Genomic DNA, 20,557 nt, shown 5'->3' with positions numbered 1-20,557 from the left:
GAGTTCCCCAGACCCCCACATGACCTGGCTGCCTGGCTCTCCTGCTAAGAAGCTGGAGAAGGGTGAAGGGGCCGGTGTCCACTGCAGGGTCCTAGGACAGCGCGGGAGGCTGACTCGGCGTAGCTCAGCTCTTAGGGCCCCTTGGGCTTGGGCAGGAGCTCAGGCACAGGGAGGCGGCCTGGCCCTGGGGCTGGGCAGAGGCCTGTGGCCCTGGCGCACTGTGACCCCACCTTTCAGAGCCTCCAGGTCCCGATTCCACCTGTCAGAGGCCGAGTGCCCAGCCACCACCGGCCTCTTACTGTGTCCTTTGTACCTGACAGGTTGACCGTCCTCACACAGAAAGAGACCCACAGCCCCAGGCCCAGCTAAGTGGCTTTGTTGCTGCTCAGGACCCACCCCTGGCTCATCAGCCCAAATTCCAAGGGGCTCTGGTGGCCTCGCTGCCACCTTTGGATCCCACCCACTCTCCCAACGTCGGACTTTGTTCCTGCTCCTCCCCGGCCGGCCACACAGCCCCCTCATCACCAAAATGTTCCCACTCCTCGAGGACAATCTCAAAGGCTCCCACCTCCAAGAAGCTCACTGGACTCCTCTCTTGTGGACCCAGAGGGGCCCTGGATGCCTCAAAGCGCAAACCTCGCTCTGCCATGAGTGAACAGGCCTCAGCATGACTGCCTTGGCTCCCGGGTTTCTGGGGAAGCCCCTCGAAAGCAACGATTGGGCTTCCAACTCTTTAAGTTCCCAGAAGCACCAATCACTTGCCCTGAGCCCAGCGCAGCCTCCATGCGCTTCCTCCTGAGGGCTGGCACGGCCTCCCGAGGGTGCTCCGGGCACTGGGAGGGCTCCGCAGCCCCAGAGGCTCCGCTCACCTCACACCCCTCATCTGGATTCTAAAAGGGACCCTCATGCCTTCCGCCTTGCACCCTAGGTTATAAACTCCCCAGGGAAGGTGTGGCTCTTCCTCCCTCATCCTCTACCCTCCCAGGCCTAGCCCTGACTCTGGCACCCTATGAGTGGTCCACACCATCGTTTCTCATAAATGATGAAGTTTTAGGGATGTGGGTGACCATTAGATGTTGAAGTTCACAGAGGAAACAGCTGGTCTGTGATGAGGAGGTGGCCCCAGCCATGAGAGAGGGCACTGTTCACCTGGCCCACCCACTGAGTGCCCACCTTCCAGGTGGCGTCCGTGCCTCCCCCATCTGGCTAGCAGTGTCAGTAGCCTGGCAGCCTGGCTGTCCTCTGCAGCCCCCACACTCAGGTGTCTGTGACCCTGGCCCAGAGGAGCTGGTTCTGGCCCCACACAAGGTTGGGTTGGTGCTAGGATGAGTGGCTGGGTGTGGCTGCCACAGTCCCCCGCCTTTGACTTCCAACCTGCCCACAGAAGAGCTTCCCTGGGGAAGTGAGCTGGCCTGAGGCTTCCACACTTGCAGCTCCAGAGAGCACTCCTCTCCACTCTGCCAGGGCCTTGGAGCAACTCCAACAGGCTGAGTGGGAAGACCCCTGACACGGAGGGAGGGGCAGCATGGAGCCCAGCCCCACGGAGGGCCTGGCCGCTGCTCACACTCCAGACTCAGCCAGAAAGCTTGGGCCTCGGTCCCCCTCCTCCCTCTCGAATGTACCCAGGTACATCTGCCCTCATCTCCTGGGGCCCCAGGCAATGAAACTTCCCACTTCTGCATCACACAGAGGTCAGGCTCTGGGCTCAGCTTCTGCAGAGATGGTGACTACTAAGTTTAGTCCAGGCCAACTCATGGGGTCCTCTCATCAGAGAGAGACACGAGGGAGCACCTGGGCCCCACCAGCCCTCCGTGGGTCTGGCCTCCACGTTCCTGCCTGTAGTGAAGGCTGCAGTCACAGACATGGGTGCTTCCATAGAAGATGGGGCTGAACCACCCAAGCCCAGAAAGGGGCCATGCACACGGGCAGAAGGGATGGGTCACAGGGCCAGTGGCTTCCCCAGCTCTGTTCCTGGTGTTTCTTGGTAGCTACCTCTGTTCAGGAGGCCAGAGATCAGGATCAGAAACCCAATGGCCTTCAAGGGGCAGGTGAGAACAGCCCTGGGTGGCGTGGGGAGGCCAGGTGGGGGCGGGAGTGGGGACTCCCCATGTCCTGCCTGCAGGGATGGCTACTTCTGAGTTCCAGCCCACTGGGGCCAAGCACAAGGGGTGCCCACAGTGCCTAGTTCTTCCCACTTTCCTAAAGAAGAAATTCATATTTTTATGTAAACATTTTCTGATTTTTAAATATTGGTAAGAAATTCAATTTAAAAACTTTTTTTTAAATGGTGTGGACCAGGAAGAAAACAAAAATATGTCCTCTGGGCACCAATGTGGTCCAGCCAGGAGTCAGGGAGTCATCTGAGAAGAAATTCCTGTCACAGTCTATTTTCATTTCATGTTATTGTGGCTCTGACGGGGTGGGGCAGAGGTCAGGGTGGCCAGTCCCCAGGGTGGTCATCCTGAAGCAGCCTTCTTCCTGTATGACTGTCTAGCTATTGCCCAAAGTGAAGTGTGTGTATGTTCACACCGATTTTATACATATGTACACTTGCAACTTGTGTGTGTGTGTGTGTGTGTGTGTGTGTTTGCTTACATAGAATCTGATCCTGAAAGTTGAAAACCTTAGGCTTGAATGTGACTTTGGAGGAGACAAAGAGAATGGCAACCTTGGCTGGAGTGTGGCCACCCAGCACCCTCTGCTCAGGAAGCTGATCCTGAGCTCTGGCCAAGAGCAGGGGTCTTCCAGGGACTACCTCAGTTCTGCCCCAGGGCACAGCTTCTCTCACTGTGTCCCCTATCTTATCTCCATCCCTCTTTTCCTCTCCCACCTTCATTCCAAGCCCTCCTTCCCCAGGGGCCCTAGAGGCGGAGCAAGTCCATACTGAAAAGATGTGGCTCACTCAAGGACAGGTGTGCAGACAATGGTTTAAGGTCCCAACTCACTCCGGCTTAAAATTTTCAATGTTCAGGAACCTGTTCTCTTTGCCAGAGTTAAACATAATTAAGATTTCAAAGCGTATCTTTCCTGACATTTTCTTCTATAAATTTACGTTCATAAATATGCAGGTTTGGGAAATAAATAGACCATACTACTCCTCTCATTTCATCTACAGATTCACGGATTGTAAAAAGTATCGTTATTTTAAGAACCACTAAGAAAGAAAAAAATGATACTGATTATAATTGTGAAGTGCTACCAATTTTAAGACACATCCCCATATAGCCACATTAAATATGAAAGAAACAGATGAAATGCACCACGGGGCAGTTCTCCAGCTTGCTTTTCTGGTACGGCTGTCTGTCTTGGAGAGTTTCCATGTCAGCCCAGATAAGCTTCCTCATTCTGTTTAATAGCTGCTTGGATTCCACTTTTTGGATAGACCAAAATAGGATGGACATTTAAGTTGTTTCCAACTTTTCTGCTATTACCTACAATTCTGCAACACACACACACACATATATATATATCTTTGTGTCTCGCAAGTGTTTCTGTAGGACAGCTTCTGTGTTAGCCTGTACGCCTGTTACATTTTAACACAATCGCCAAGATGGCAGCCCCAAGTGTCCAACTTCTACATTCATCCATAGCGGAGGTCTCTAACTCCCCCAGGACACAGATGGATATCAGTCTGTGGCCTGTTAGGAACTGGGCCACACAGCAGGAGGTGAGTGGCAGGTGAGCAGGCATTATCGCCTGAGCGCCGCCCCCTGTCAGATCAGCAGCGGCATTAGATTCTTACAGGAGCCTGAGCCCTATTGTGAACTGCGCATGCCAGGGATCTAGGTTGCGTGCTCCTTAAGAGAACCTGATGCCTGGTGATCTGTCACTGTCTCCCATCACCCCCAGAGGGGCCGTCTAGTTGCAGGAACACAAGCTCAGGGCTCCCACTGATTCTACCTGATGGTGAGTTGTATAATTATTTCATTATATGTTACAATGTAATCATAATAGAAATAAAGTACAAAATAAATATAATGCACTTGAATCATCCCCAAACCACCCCCCACCCCAATTCCATGGAAAAACTGTCTTCCATTAAACTAGTTCCTGGTGCCACAAAGGTTGCGGAATGCTGCCCATAGTGTGCGATGGAGCCAGTTTCTCTTCTCTGGGATATTGTTGCCAACCCTTTTCATTTTGGTCCATCTGATAGGTAAAATGATAATGTCATTTTAACTTGCATTTCTCTAATTTCTAGAGAGTTGAGCATCTTTTCATGATTAGTGAAACATAATTAGATATTTGTATTCTGCCTGGTCATATTCTCTACTCATTTTTCGACTGTGTTCTTTTACATATTATTTTTTATAGATAACATTTTATTATATAATTTGTAAACATTTACCTTCAATTCCTTCTGTAAAATAATTTGTCTGCATGAGTACTGAATATATTTTGTTCAATGAACAAATGAAACAGCTTCCTGTTATTTTGGCACACTGTGGAAACGTGTTATCATCTGAAATGGTCCTTCATACTTCTTCCAGGGGTCAGATGAAGATTTAAAGGGCACTTCACAGGGTCAGGTTCCCCTCCACAATTCTAGGCCAAAGGAGCCCGTCTGCGCCTTATAACCCGAGGCCCATTTCCCTCTTGCTCGTGGACCAGCAGCCTTGCTAAGCATGCAGAGGCCCTGGCAGAGGCTGGACCGAGGTGTGAGTTTCACATTTAGTTCTGCTCTGGGTGCTGAGGTCACATGACAGTGTCCTCCTCCTGCAAGTAACACCCCATGTCTATGGCAATATGTGAGCCCGATAATTTTGTTTTCAAATAAACTGAAAAGCCTCAGATGTGGAGTGGACGTCATCCTGCCGGTGCCCACAGTGCCACCCGAGGGACTGTCTGCAGAGCTCGGGCAGATTCTTCCCCACTGTTGCGCAAACGGATGTTCTGCCATTGTGGCTCCTGGATGTGAGGGTACATCCGGGCAGTTTGTCAGATGTTTCTAAGTGGCCAGTCGATTAGCGTTGGGAAGAAAAGTCAGGATTGTGGGTTGAAATAACTCTTTGAACCACCAGTGACCTGCCCCTGAAAGGCTGGCTTGCAAAGAGGCAAGTTAATATTTGCGGGCAGCTTCTGGTCTCTCATTTTTGGGGTTTTGGATTTCTCTGAGGTTTCAACATGAAGAGGAAAAAGACAGGTGGGCGCTTAGAACTGCTCTCCTTGCTAGAGGTTCTGTCGCCAGAAATCTTTACTCTTTCCTCCTCCTGGGGCCAGTGGTACATTTGCAGGACATTTGTCCAGGGTTTGCAGGACATTTGTCCAGGGTTAGGGAATCATGTGGGGCTCTTGATGTGACTTTGTTCACAAGCCCCCACCCCCACTTCCCTCTTGCTCTTTTCTGCATAAAGCCCAGACATCACAGTTCACTCGTGAACCCTTCAGCAGGCATGTCAAAAGGCAAGGACTCTTCTTTTTAAAAATAAAACTAACCATGACGCCAATATCTGACCTAAAATATTAAGAATAATTCTTTTTTTTTTTTTTTGAGATGTAGTCTCTGTCTGTTGCCAGGCAAGAGTGCATTGGCACAATCTCAGCTCACTGCAACCTCCGCCTCCCGGGTTGAAGTGATTCTCCTGCCTCAGCCTCCCGAGTGGCTGGGACTACAGGCGCCCACCACCACGCCCAGCTAATTTTTGTACTTTTAGTAGAGACAGGGTTTCACCGTGTTGGCCAAGATGGTCTCGATCTCTTGACCTCGTGATCTGCCCACCTCGGCCTCCCAAAGTGCTGGGATTACAGGTATGAGCCACCGCGCCCGGCCTAAGAATAATTCTTTAGTTCATATCATTAACTGTCACATCGCCTCATCCATGTATGTTCATGGTTGGTTTTCTGCACAAGGGGATTTTGGGGGATTTTTAACCCTTTTGCACTCCTGCCTCCAGCCAAGGCTGACCCTGACTCTCAGCTGGGGTTGTAGATGGGTCACCTCCAGAACACTAAGCTTTGCTGAACAACCAAATGCTAAACTAGCTTATTTAGCCTGCCTGTTTTTAGAGGCACAGACTATTAAAAGCACACTAAGAAATTCAGCCACACCGTTCTTCTCTTACCCTAAGCCCCTTTATCACCCTCTGAATGGTCCCAGGAGCTTAGAAGGAGGCAGTAGGGGAGGCAGCCAGGGAAAGGGAAAGGGGGATGGGTCCTTACCTGAGGTCGTGGTGGTCTCGTTGCTGTCGGCAGTGGTCTCGTTGCCCCTGAGAGCCCTGGCGAGCGGCAAGCTAAAACCCACCAGCAGGAGTGGACACAAGGGCTCCATGGTGGACCTGCAGAGAGGCAGGGACAGGCTCAGAGGTCATCCAGCAGCAGCTGTGGGACCCTCCGGTGCCAGGCAGTGATGATGAGGAGAAGAGCCAACTTCATTTCAGGGCTTTCTCTGAGCGAAGAACTTTGCCTGTCACTTTCACGGATCATCTCACTGAGGCTTCTCAACACCAGGGGGATACAGTCACTGACTGTGGACATTCACTCAAAGGAGGGAACCAGGACTCAGAGGACCTGCCTGGTTGATGGTTAGTGGGGGCAGATCAGGGACTGGAACCCAGGGTGATCTCATCCCAGACCCCTGCCCTCCCTGGAACCACTTAGCAGAAATCACATCTGGGTGACCTAGCCTGGCGTCCTGGACCCCCTACCATCCACCCTCCACTCGCCCTGCTAACTCTACCCCTCCCATTCAAGCCCTGTTCTCTGGCCACGCTGTCCTCTTCACACCCAGCAAGACACTGCTTTTCAATCTGTTTCTTCATCCCCCTTCACTCTGCCTGGGAAACCTCGATCCTTTCAGGGCCTAGTTCATGCAGCCTCATCACCCAGCTGCAGCCAAGTTCTCTGTTCTTCGCTGCTCCAGCACACTCAGTCTGACTCCAGCACACTCGATCTAGCTCCTACACGCTTGATCCGGCTCCAGCACGCTCTGCCTGGCTCCAGCTTGACCCTTGCATCTGACCATGGCCATGTCTAAACTCTCAGGTGAAGTGGGGGTAAGCTGCCTCTGCGAGGATGGGGCCACGGTCCGCTCATCTTGACAGAGCCAATTGAGTACCCTGGGATGCAGGTGAGTATTTATTGGGGGTAGGGGATGGGAATGCCCAGGGGCAGACCCAGATTGTAAAATGGCTCAGCACAGAAAAAGGCTCTTTCATGCTGAGGACCTGTGGGCCATCACCTCAGACCTGGCAGGTGCAGGTGGGCAGTGGCACCTGCTGAATGGGATTTGCTGTTGACAATGCAGACATGCAGTGGAGGTGTGGCCCCCCCACTCCCCACCCCCTGAACCCCGTCCAAGGTCAGCCTGTCCCCACCAGCAGCCCTCTCCTGCCTGAGGCCTCCCTCAGGGATGCAAATGGACCCATTTCAGAACTGAGGCCAAGAAACATCCATTCCCCGGCTGCTCACATGTTAAACACTAATGCTTGTAATTAGAGAAGACATCTGAATGAGCAAGAAAAATCCTAATTGTGTTTCAGTAATCACCACCATTAAGATGAAACCATTATGAGGATATTATAACAATTAGCCCAGAACAACGACGATGGTGGCAATCAGCACTTTTACTTCTTCCCTCTTTTTTTTATTTCCAAAACACACATTTTAGATTTGTAAAATGAGCCACATACACAAATAATTCCATGAGCACCTACTATATGCTGGGTATTTTATATCTGTATTATCCACACAATAACCCCACAGGGCTGAGAAACAGAGGTTCCTGAAGGATAGAGAACTGGCCCAAAGTCAGGCTGGAGGATATGGAGGAACTGTGATTTGAACCCAGGAACCCTGGAGACAGAAGCCCTCACCCCCGATGCATGCTGCCCTGGCCCTTCCAGGACAGGCAGCTCTGCCCACGGAGACACACACTGTTTTTAAAAATCTGTTATTGCACACTGCCACAATACTTTAATATACTTGAGTAAATTACAGAGTAATTGATTGGGGAGTATTAATTGGTTTAATACAATTCCAGAGATGCAGAATTCCTAGTTGAAACATTTTCTTATCTCATGCATTAATTTAATAACCCTCCTCTCCAAATGCTCAGTGATCTAAGAGGAGGCCGATACCCTTGAGAAAGACAAAGATCATTTTGTTCATCTGTTAGACACTGAGGTCCAGAAGTGCTCAGGAGAGCCACAGGTGATTTTCCTGACATGACCAGCAATGGGTGACAACCTGCAGAATTCAAAGCCTGTCCACCAGCTGGAGCCCGGGTCTGTCCCCGTTTTTTATATGTATATATATATTTATACTTTAAGTTCTAGGGTACATGTGCACAATGTGCAGTTTTGTTACATATGTATACATGTGCCATGTTGGTGTGCTGCACCCACTAACTCGTCATTTACATTAGGTATATCTCCTAATGCTATCCCTCCCCCCTCCCTCCACCCCATGACAGGCCCCGGTGTGTGATGTTCCCCTTCCTGTGTCCAAGTGTTCTCATTGTTCAATTCCCACCTATGAGTGAGAACATGTGGTGTTTGGTTTTCTGTCCTTGCGATAGTTTGCTCAGAATGATGGTTTCTAGCTTCATCCATGTCCCTACAAAGGACATGAACTCATCCTTTTTATGGCTGCATAGTATTCCATGGTGTATATGTGCCACATTTTCTTAATCCAGTCTCTCATTGTTGGACATTTGGGTTGGTTCCAAGTCTTTGCTATTGTGAATAGTGCCACAATAAACATCTGTGTGCATGTGTCTTGATAGCAGCATGATTTATAATCCTTTGGGTATATATCCAGTAATGGGATGGCTGGGTCAAATGGTATTTCTAGTTCTAGATCCTTAAGGAATCACCACACTGACTTCCACAATAGTTTTAAGGCCAATGACAACTTGCCAGTCCCTGGCCATTCACTCTCAGTGGGCTTGCATAAGTGACCTGGTGAGCACAGACATGAATTGGTCCAAATGGTGCTTGAAACAGTGATTAAAATCATGCTGGGCCAGACGCGGTGGCTCATGCCTGTAATCCCAGCACTTTGAGAGGCCGAGGCGGGTGGATCATAAGTTCAGGGGTTCAAGACTAGCCTGCCCAGGAAACCCTGTCTCTACTAAAAATACAAAAAAAAAAAAAAAATTAGCCGGACATGGTGGCGGGCACCTGTAATCCCAGCCACTCAGAAGGCTGAGGCAGAGAATTGCTTGAACCCAGGAGGCGGAGCTTGTAGTGAGCCGAGATCGCACCACTGCACTCCAGCCCGGGCAATAGAGCAAGACTCATCTTAAAAAAAAAAATGCAGAATTTTAAGGATTTGTATTTCATCGGTTTCTGTTGTGAGCCTACCAAATGCTGAGTATGTAGAGCACAAATTGCATGTGATTTCTAGAACTGAGATGAGAAAAGGAGTTTATTTATGATAAAGCAGGTTGTATATTTACTCCCCTCAACAGTCAACCCGCTATCTACTTCATTATAAATCTGTCTTTTTATTCCATCTGATGTCTTTTTAATATTCTTCACTGGGCAAGTCCTTGGGTCAGGCAGCCAGGTAAGCCCCAGAGATGCAAAGAATATAGTCTTGTTTCAGCCCTAAAGTAGCTCATTGAGGAGGAAGGGCAGGCAGAAGGACAGCCACCCTGATACCCCACTCCCATGCTCTGGAGACAAGGCCATGTGCCAAGGAGCAAAGGTGAGGGAGCAATGATTTCCCTAGGCAGTTAATGAAACCTTCCCCAGAAATGCAGTGCAGTGAGTGAGTCATTCAGGACGGAAGGCAGAGGGAGACGCAGGCCAGGGGACAGAGGAGTGAAGGGAGCCCAGACAGAACCCACTGTCCAGGCAGTTCACAGTTCTCTGGCACATGAGAGAAGATGAGTGAGGAGGAAAAGTCTGAAGAGGAATTGGGTAGGTCCTCAATGCCATGCTAGATTTGGCTTGGCCCTAAGGGCTCATTTTCAATTAACAATCTACATTATTAGAGTCTCCTGGGGGCACTAAGGAACGATGCCCACTCCTGTGCCCAACTCCAGATGGAAGAAATCCGAGTATCTGGGGAATAATGGCTTTATATAGACTGAAGTTTGAAAATCTTGGCTACGAGCCATGAGCCGCCAGGAAAGTTTCCAAAGGGAGTCCTGGATGCTGCGCATCAGCTCCTGACACAGCGTAGCCTTTGCAGCCGGAGAGTGGTCCAGGAGCCCGAGCATCACCTGGGAGCATGTGAGGAATGCAGAGTCTCAGGACCGTCCCAGACTCCCACCTTTTATGAAGATTCCTGGGTGGTTCCTCTGCTCATTAATATTTGAGACGTATTGGTCTAAGCAATGGATTAAGAAAGACCAAGCCAGAGGCAATGGGAATGGAAAGGAGGGAGGGAGTTTAGAAGGATTTCAAAGGTAGGGTCCCTGGCAGTGGTGGTCAGTGGGATGTGGATGATAAGTGGGGCAACAAAGGTATTGGGGTTTCCATCTTGGGAGCTGGGGTGGGAGGGAGCATCATTCATTAGCTGAGACAAGGACAATGGGGGCTCTAGGGTGGGGATAAGGATGATTTTTAGCTGGAGGCATAAGGCAATAATATAAGCTCCAAGTTACTGGGCTCCTATGAAGCGGGATAAGCTACCTGAAGTTCTGAGATAAATGACCTCATCAACCCTCACCGAAATCCTATGAGCAATGTCCTGTTGTTACTGAAGAAGAAAGGTTGCATTAGAGAGGACAGTGGAACATTCCTGGGGAGACTGTCTGTAGGAGTTGCATCTGGGGTCTGGGGCCTTGTCAGAAGGGGAGGTGGGCTGCAAGTGCAGCGTGTGGGGGAGGCACTCCTTGTGGGGGTTATTGGGGAGGAAGGCCAGGGTCAAGGTGGCGAGCTGCAGGAAGTCACTGCACTAGGGCCCGAGGAAGGGAGCTGGGCAGGAGACTGGGAAAAGGTGGCTGGGCTGGGGGGAGGGCAGAAGGCAGGTCGAGGTACACAACCCAGGGTAGGAAAGGGATTTTCCTGATCCCCGTCCACTTCCCAACATCCCTGCCTCCTCTTTTGGAGTGGTCCCCTCTCTCTCCTCACCCTTTACTTGACCCCACCAGATTTTGAGGTTGAGTGACCTGAGATGGAGTCCTTCCTGGCATCACACTGTCTGGCCCTGTGTGAGGTGATTTGGGTTTTGGACATCTCAACCAGCCCAGGAGACCCCAGAGTGTAGGGGCTGTCTTGTGTCCCCGTTTCCCAGTCCCTGACTTTCTCTCCGGCACCTCAATAATTGGAGCTTTCAGGGCATTTGAGGGCAAGGGGCCATCCCTGGGCCAGTGCCTCTGAGCAGGAGTTGCCAAGCTGACCCCTCTGGCCCTACCAAACCCGAAAGTGCCCTTTCCAGCTGGCCCAGGATATCCAGCAGTGGACTGACCCACACTGCCCCCTGCAGCTCCAAGAGGGTAGTGTTTTCTCTCTGCAGCCCAAACCCATCACCTACCTGGTCAAAACCTGCAGCTGTTTTGCTTTCAACTAGGAAACAGATGAGGGTTCTTCTCAAGAAAGCAGGAGACAATGATTTGGGAGCCATACTCAGGTTTCAAAGCCACTGCACTTAAAGAGAGCCCCTGGAATGGGTCCTACGTAATTTCTCATCCAAACCAGGACTTCTTGGAGAGCAAAGGAGGGGGCTAAAATGATTCAAAATATATGCTTCTCTAAAACATTTATTGACCAATGATTTGATTTTATTAAGCTGGGAGGCTATTAAGTAGTTCTATTCACAAAATATTTTTAAAAATTAAACAATCTTTCTGAAAACAAAATAACATATTTTGTGTGTGTGTGTGTATATATATACATATATATGTTTTTAAGAAAACTTTTTTTGGATGCCCAGGCCGACAGATCGCTTTGAGCTCAGGAGTTTGAGACCAGCCTGGGCAATATGGCAAAACCCTGTCTCTACAAAATATACAAAAAATTAGCCGGGCGTGGTGATGGGTGCCTGTGGTCCCAGCTACTTGCTGGACTGAGGTGGGAGGATCACTTGAGCTTGGGAAGCAGAGGTTGCAATGAGCCAAGATCATGCCAGTGCACTCCAGCCTGGGCAACAGAGCCAGACCTTGTGTCAACAACAACAACAAAAACAACAAATAAAAATAAAAGAAAAAAACCTTTTTGTATTGATTATCTGAAAATAAAATGAGAACGTAAAATAATACTTATTCTCGGCACACATTCACAGGCTCTGATCAATTTCTTAGCCTTATCTGTTCCGAATATGTTTCATTCAATATATTTTTCAATGTTCTTATTCATGTTTTAATTTTTAAAATAAAATTGCCTGCATTTTTTTAGATTAGCATTTTGTGAGCTCTCATCATTTAATTCACTTTATTGCTTCCTTGTTTTTGTAGAAATAAGTTTTAGTGTCTTCCTGTTCATAACCTCATTTGTTTGTTTGAGGCAGAGTCTCACTCTGTTGCCAGACTGGCTCACTGCAGTTTCAACCTCCTGGGCTCAAGGGATCCTCCCATCTCAGCCTCCCAAGTAACTGGGACTACAGGGATGCACCACCATGACTGGCAAAATTTAAGACTTTTTTTTGTAAAGATGGTGGGGGGGTCTCACTATGTTGCCCAGGCTAGTCTCAAACTCCTAGACTCAAGCAATCCTCCCACCCTGACCTCCCAAAGTGCTGGGATTACAGGTGTGAGCCACCACCACGCCCAGCCATAACCTTTGTTTTCAATAATTGTAACTCTATAAAAGTTTCAAAAGCCAAGAGTTCTGTGTGTGTGTCGGTGGGGGGGGGCGGTGTGGAGGGGAGGGTTTTGGGTGCTCCATTTATTGAATCCTCCCATAATATATTTCCAACTAGTTTGGAACTAAACTAAACTCACACTTAGGGCCTTGTTTGCAGAAAGATTCACCATCTTTTTAGGACACTTAGGTTTATTTACAAAATAATTCTTTGAAGGCCCAAACATTTCTAGAATCTGATTGATGATGAGCAGGAGAGAGAAAGTGCATACTACAAAGCTGCAGTGTTTTAAAAATTCAACATCAGCCTAATTACCAGGAATTTGCAGTTTAGTTACTCTGTGTACATGTAACTATTTATAAATTTTGACATCAACAGCTTCTATTTTAACTGATGAGATGTCCAATTTGGACACAATTATAAATGCTGTGAGGCTGGGTGCAGTGGCTTATGCCTGTACTCCCAGCATTTTGGGAGGCCGAGGCAGGCAGATCTCTTGAGGTCAGGAGTTCGAGACCATCCTGGCCAACATGGCAAAACCCCGCCTCTACTAAAAATACAAAAATTAGATGGGTGATGTGGTGCACGCCTGTAATCCCAGCTGCTCAGGAGGCTGAGACAGGCGAATTGCTTGAGCCCGGGAGGCGGAGGTTGCAGTGAGCCGAGATTGTGCCACTGCACTCTAGCCTGGGTGACAGAGCGAGACTCCATCTTGAATAAATAAATAAGTAAATAAATGATGTGTACACCATAATCAATTCCAAGTACAATACATTTACTACAAATGCCGAGCTTTACCCAAACTTATATAATCATATTCATAATTCCCCCACAAATAATTTTATCATGATGCTGACTCTTCCACTGCCTTTCCTGTGACATTAGTAATTAAGTCAAGGCCTTGCCTTTGACAGGAGGAACAACCAAGTTGTATTGGGATTCCATGAAATGAATAAAAAAATAAAACTGCTATGGGAATGGACTGATTTTGTTTGAAAATTCCTGCTTGAAAATGACACTGATGTAACACTGGCATCATCTGATGGTTCGTGAAATTCTTCTACCCTTGGGAGCACTAACAGCTATCACTTCACCTTCTGTAAGCACACAGTGAAACCTGGAATTGAAGATGAGCAAAATTAGCTGAGAATAGTCGTTTGAGCTAAGTGAAAAGTCATGCTTTGTTAGCAGTTTGCAAAGCACCTTCAATTTATCATCCTCAGGTGCAGGGTTCTTCAAGCAGCCGCTTAGTGAATACTGATGATCTCTTAGTAGCTTTTTATTTCTTCCTGGCTTCTACGTGGTCAGCGACACCATTACAGCCCCCGAGGTAGTTAGTAAATGTTTATAAGTATTTTGTATAAATTACAAATTATACCAACATTATCATCAACTTTCTGGAAAAAAATCAGTGCTTGATATGCCTTTTCTAATTATTCCTGACCCACAAGTTTAAGGCAAATTCAGAAAGTTCTATTGAAACATAATTTAAATAGAGTTGCAGATTCACACCATACGATAAATGCCCAAGCCCATGGAAGAAGAGAGTTCAGACTGTTTGTTTTTTACAAGTTGTACTGATTTCCTGCAAATATTTCAAAATCCCCTACCCTGTAATTTCTCATGTTTCTGATAGGTGCTGATGACCATGGCATCTCACAGGCCATGGTGTGGGCCGCAGCTCAACTGGCTGGTGCCACAAGTGGCCAGCAAGAGCACCAACCCTGAAGCCTCCTCCCGCCACATTGGGAGGCCAACGGGAGTTGGTTCTAACCCACTCTTCTCCAAGGGCACTTTTTCTCTTCTAACCTGCCTGTTGTCCTTGAAAGGTAAGTGTTACTGACATTGTGTTAGGAAAGGGTGGTGAAGAGAGAGAAGATGGTGGCTGTCATCTTCCGGATTTAGTCATGATTAAAGAGAGCCTGTTCCCTACACAGGTGTCTCCATCCTATGAGGAGAGCACAGCAGAAGCTTGGAGGCACAAGTGGACAGTCTACAGAACCTTCCTGGATTCTGTTAATGCAAGTATCATTTCAACATTAAAAGTTTAATTTTCAGCCAGGCATGGTAGCTCATGCCTGTAATCCTAGCACTTTGGGAGGCCAAGGCAGGTGGATCACCTGAGGTCAAGAGTTCAAGACCACTGTGGCCAATATGGTATAACCCCATCTCTACTAAAAATACAAAAATTAGCCAGACGTGGTGGCATGTGCCTGTAATCCCAGCTACTCAGGAGGCTGAGGCAGGAGAATTGCTTGAACCCAGGAGGCGGAGGTTGCAGTGAGCCGAGATTGCGCCACTGCACTCCAGCCTGGGTGATGGAAAGAGACTCTGTTTCAAAAAAATAAAGGTTTAATTTTCAATTGCTCTAAGATGAAAAATATGGAGCAAATGTGAAAGTGGACAGGACACAGGGACAACAAGCAGAAAATAGGGCTGTCTCTGTTGAAGAGGGAAATACGGCCCCCTGGAGAGAATGCAGAGAGAAGGGGTGGCGTGGTTGGAACTGAGCCCTGGAGCCCTCCAAGATTTAGATCTCTGACCCCTCTGTCATGAGACCTGCTCATATTTTTCCTTCTCTCAACAAAACACATATTGATTCTCCCCTTACTCAGTCTCATCCACATTTTGCTGCCCTGAAGATTCACACCTGAGCCAGGTAAGGAATGTAGCCTTGCTCAGGTCCGACCGATGGCTGCACCTGCCCGTCATCTGGCAGAGTCACACTCACAGGTACTTCATGGTCCCCAAAGGCCATTGCTCACTCAGAAGAGATGTGCTTTATCAGAGGCTACCTGGCAGGGTCGTGGGAAACATCAATATGGGAAACAGAACCACTGCTCAAAACACCCTGGGCAGGAAAACAGCAGGGCCCACACAACATGGCTCCATCCATCTGCCCTTGGGGCTCGGCAGTAATGGTGTGAAACGATGGAAGTATTGGGAATGTTGGAAACAGCACAGCCCTCCCGCTGTCTCCCACTGAGAAGAGGGCACCCGGAGCTGAGGCCTGCAGCCCCTCCACGGAGCCTCCGCTCAGGGGTGTGGCTGACAGAGGAGACGCTGGCCAGCTGCACCCCAGGCCTCGCTGAGTGCAGCCCACCCTGGATCAGACCTCCAAAAGTGATGATGACCGGACTAAACTTTTGTGGGTAGGTTTATGCTACACTTTTGATTTCAAAGAAATCCATCAGCTGCCAGTTGAGGGAGACTGTAGACTCAAGAGTACCTGCTGGTTGGCTTATGTATTCATCCATGCATTCATTCAGCATTGGTTACTAAGAGTTGACTGCCAGGATGTGGAGAGACAACTAAACAAGACCAACACTGCCCTTGGCCCCTCCTCCCACCTCCTCACTTCCAAAGCTTGCGATTCAGCCAGAGAGAGAAAAGACTTCAATAACTAGAATGCAACTGCCATGTTTGGCGGGGGAAGCACACGATGTGGTAGGGGCGCCCTGCAGGGTGCCTGCCCCTGTCTAGAGGGGTCTGGAGGGCTGCCTGGGGAGAAAGGGAGTCAGCTGGTCCAAGGAGGCTGGGGAGGTGAGGGAGGCCTGCAGGGGACAGAGAGCACAGGGCCCTGGGAACCCACAGAACCTGAATAGGACGCGGGCGACCAGGAGTCTCCCCTGGCAACGCCAACCCTCAGTGTTCAGAGATGTCCAGGAAGACCTTGCCGGCAGGATTATCCATGCACGCAGCACTGCTCAAAGCAGAGGACAACTCTCATGCAGGTCTCTACCCTGGTGCCTTCTCAGAGCTGCCACAGAGGAGGTGCTCCACGGGTGTTTTTAAAGGAATCGCCATGAAGAAATAAGGTGTCGGGGACTGACACGTGGATTCTCTCCAGCACATCAACCCACGGCACTTTCTGAAGGGCCCGGGCCACGGAGCCTGAAGACCCAGCTGGTTCGACGTCTCTCTCTGCCTCTCTTTCTCATTAACTCTCATCCTTTCTCTCTCTCTCTCTTTCCCCTCCCTCTACCCCCAGAGGAGGGCCTTTTCCAGAACACTTAACCTCTCTGTGCCTGCTTCCCAATGAGTGAAACAAGAGAATCCCACGAAATCATAAATGAGTGAGTCTTGTAAACTGTAACTCATCAGGCAAGGGCTGGTTATTATAACGGCGTGGCCCCGTTGTTCGCCAGGGCAGCAGCCATGCTGCGGGAAACTGCAAACTCAGCAAAGCGAACGGTGGTGTTTGCTGAGTGGACACGGTCTCTGCCACCAAGTCTTCCTGGGAAGGCCTCGGAGGCGTGAGGGAAGCCCACATGGGGAGCCTCTGCCATTTCCAACAAGGAGCCTGCAATTCCGGAGCCTGCATCCCCACTGGGATCTGTGCCTGTGTCTGCCCCCTGGATCTTTCTTTGAGGTTTTTCATCCTCCTGTGATGGTTGGTGGGGGGATGGAGATAAGTGTCCTGTCCCCGCCCCCAGAAGAGCAATCTCTCTACAAAACTCTTTCAGAAGCAGCCTGGGCGGATCTGACTGCTGAGGCATTGATGCCCAGGAGCTGTCTGTGCAGGCAGGTGGGTGGAGGAAGCTGGCGGCCCCTAAGACCCCAGCCCTGGTGATGCCCACTGTGGGGGCCTTAGGCAGGCCTGGGCTTACAGTCCGTCTCAGCTCAACTTGGACACATGCCGTCTTTTCTTCATCCTCCTCTTCTTGAAAGGCTTGTTATTCAGCTGGAAAATAGACGTTTTTCAGCAGATTTTCTCTATTCAGAAATAGACTAAAGCTTCTGCTGGAGTCTGGCATTATCCCAGAGAAAGGAGACCCACGGGCCTTCAGCAGTGCACCGCCCTCAGGGAAGTCATCCAGTTTGGGCATCCTGACTCGGTTCTCCCACAGTGTTCTTCTCATCTGCTGTAGCCGAGGTCACGGAGAAGGCCCTGGGTGGTGTCTGGGCTGAGAGGGTCAATTGTGCCGCCTGCTTCAGACGCCCCATGGGCTGGCGACTCTTCTGGTCTTTGGTGCTGACGCCCACAGGCCTGGCTTACAGTGGGTGCTGGGTCAGGGCTGGTGGAGAACAATAGTGCTGAGCCAGGACCCGCCCATGTGTTAGAGAAAGGCAGCAGCTTGGAAACCTGTAGGTGGGTCTTCCACCCACTAAGTCACCAAGAACTAGGAGCCTGCAGCCAGTTGAGAGGATTCTTGAGGTGCTCTTCCCCCAGCTGGGGCCCTGAGCCCCCACGAACCTTCCGCCTGGGGCATCTGATGACTCACGTGGACCACAGCACAGCAGCCCAGTGGGCTGGGAGTTAGGAGCTGGAAGATGAAAGCCACCCACTCTTATCTGCCTCCGAGGAGTCTGCACTCAAGAGGGAGGATGCCCCCATAAGGTAAATAACCACAGGACGGGGCATGTGGGGCAAAAGGCAACTGCAAAGTGGAGACAAATCCCAGCGGGAGGCCTCTGGGGGGACCCTGAGCAGAGACGGAGCAGGATAGCACTCCGCGAGGAGGACAGCTGAGGCCAGAGGGGACAGCATTCAGGACAAGGGCCAGACGTCTGGGGTGGCCAGGGCTGGGCCGGGGCAGGGTGGAAGTGAGTGGCCATGGGTGGGGACTGGGCCGCATCCCAGAGGGTCTCAAGCCCTCCCCAGGGATGGAGGCTTCTTCCTGGGAGCAGATCCCGACTCCTGGCCTTGGCTTCGTGTTCTGGGAATGAAGGCATCAGAACCCAAGACCAAGGAACCCTGGGCCCCAGCGGGCTGCTCAGCTGTGCCTGAGGGGGTGGGGTCTCAGGGACAGAATGGGGCTGCCGCTTCTGCTGGGCGCTGAGGGCCAGCCTCCTGCAGCAAGGCAGTGGCCTTCTGCAACCTGTCCACATTAGGGGGCTGAGCCAGGGCCAGGTGTGCTGTGTACCATCTCACCTTTGCCCCATTTTTCCTAAGAAATGCAGATTCTGTGACCTTCAGAGGCAGCTGGAGAAAGAAAAGATGGAGGAGATCACGGCCCAGCAATTCCAGCCTGGGGCGGGCGCGGGCTCAATGATATCCTTCAGGTCCTAATCCCCGAGTGTGGCTGTGTGTGACCCGAGTCCCTTCTGCCTGCCAGGAGTGAGGCCACCTGAGGTCGCAGAAAGGACTGGGGAGGAGACAGGCGCAGGGTGATCCGGATCCCATATTTAATTGATGGTAAGGAGGCCTCCTCACTTCTCCCTGAGCCTGACAAACATGGCTAACCTCCTTTGGAGAAAGTTCTGTGAATAATGTGTCTGCCGCAGGCTGGCGAAGTACAGTGTTGTCCAGAAATCCAGTGGTCTGCACCATCAGTGTCCTGGGCTCGCTGCCTCTGGAGACTCCCACGCCCCCAGCCAAAGCCGGGACCCTCCCCTGAAGCCTCTGCCATGGCCTGTCCTGCCTTGGGGAGGTGGAGACCCTCAGCGTGCTGGTGTCCCACCTCACTGTGCCTCTCAGCTTCTTTGTTTCTGCCCAAAATACAGGCTCCTGAGTAGCCTCCTGTGGGTGTCCTGGGACTGTCACCTGCCCTCTTTCAGCCAGGTGGGCTCAAACGTCAGGGGCACCATCTCTGGTCCAGATTGGGGTCTCTCTCGGTTCATTTATCCAGGATCTTTTGGCAAAAAGAGAAAGACCAAGGATTATCCCCTTTCAGGAGAGCTCAGCCTGCTTTTTCGGGCTCTTCAAGGCCCATCCATTCATGCACGGAGAAATAACACGAATGCTGGTGTGGAAATGATGCCCGGATACCTTTCCAAAGGCTCCATGGCCCACTCTTCCAGTATCCATCCTGGTCACGCAGGCGCTGACCCACATGTTTCTGGGTTAGGAAGGAAAGCAAAGGCCAGGAGGCGGAGGCTGACCCCTTTATCTTCTGATAAACCCGAGAGCAGAACAGCCTCAACAAGGACGATTACAGCAGGGAAATGGCATTCCTGGCCAGTGGACAAGCACCTCCTTTAACCTACAGCTCAGAGCCTCATTTTGACTTGCCTCCTGTGGGGTGCTGGTCAGTAGGGGCTGAATTCTGGGGTGCTGGGCATCCCTCCACCATGCAGGCCCCACAAAAGCAGCTGAGGAGGGAGAGTGCTAGGAAGCAGACAGCCACACAGACCACTGGGCTCCATCAGGCCTCTCACTGCAGGAAGCACAGGCCAGCAAGGCCAGAGTTAATTTCTCAGAATAATTGCTAATAATACAAATCAACCTTTCTGGGCACTCAGTACACACCAGACCCTGTGCTAAGCGCTTCTAACCTAAGCGTCACCTCATTGCCTGCTAATACCCCCTCTAGGAAATAGGGACTACTATAAGTCCTGCCCACAGACATGAAAACCACAGCTGTGGGTCGACCCTCTCTGCGTCTGTATCTAATACTGCACCTGTTTTCTATGAAATCAGGATAATATGATTCATAAGGCAAAATGATTATTTGTTACACATGGAGAAAAACAAAAGCTCAAAGTATGTTTTCTGAAGGAGAAACAAAATCCAGACATTTTCCAAGCTTCAAGTGTGAATATACTTACATGGATGAAAGATTTAAAGAATAACAATAAAAAACCCTTAATGGTAAAAATTTGTTGACTCAGCATGTTTCAGATGTAGCCACGGTGAGCTGGCCTCTTTGGAGACAGCTTTGCTTGTTAAAGAGAAAAGGATGCAAAGGGCTTGCTTTTTATCTCAGTTGGTGAAGGTTGGAACTGAATATTTTGAACAAAAGTAATTGCCTATGTCTAAATGTAAAATCACTGAAACACTACTAAAAGACTAGCAAAGAAGTCCAGTGTTAAGAGAGAAAAAGTGGGAGGGGAAACAGGCAGAGAAATAAGGATGAGAGGCTTGGTGGTGTCCCTGGTCTGGCTATCACTGCAGGGACCTGAATGGGTCCACAGTGTCCTCCAG

At 50.0% G+C, this 20,557-nt stretch overlaps 1 protein-coding gene across 4 annotated transcripts in view; it reads right to left on the bottom strand.

Moving 5' to 3' along the window:
- The window catches only part of PTPRE (protein tyrosine phosphatase receptor type E), a 179,687-nt gene that overhangs the window by 38,651 nt on the left and 120,479 nt on the right, over window positions 1–20,557 (bottom strand). For all 4 annotated transcript variants that reach the window (XM_055353693.1, XM_055353694.1, XM_019035356.4 and 1 more), the window contains one exon: window positions 6,160–6,275. In XM_055353693.1, the coding sequence (XP_055209668.1) occupies window positions 6,160–6,268 (109 nt within the window). In that variant the 5' untranslated portion in view covers window positions 6,269–6,275. The remainder of the gene's footprint in view (window positions 1–6,159; window positions 6,276–20,557) is intronic.

This window comes from Gorilla gorilla, chromosome 8 (assembly GCF_029281585.2).
Source record: "Gorilla gorilla gorilla isolate KB3781 chromosome 8, NHGRI_mGorGor1-v2.1_pri, whole genome shotgun sequence".
Taxonomy (NCBI): domain Eukaryota; kingdom Metazoa; phylum Chordata; class Mammalia; order Primates; family Hominidae; genus Gorilla; species Gorilla gorilla.
Note: the sequence above shows the minus strand (reverse complement) of the source record. Positions and strands in the feature narration are given on the sequence as shown.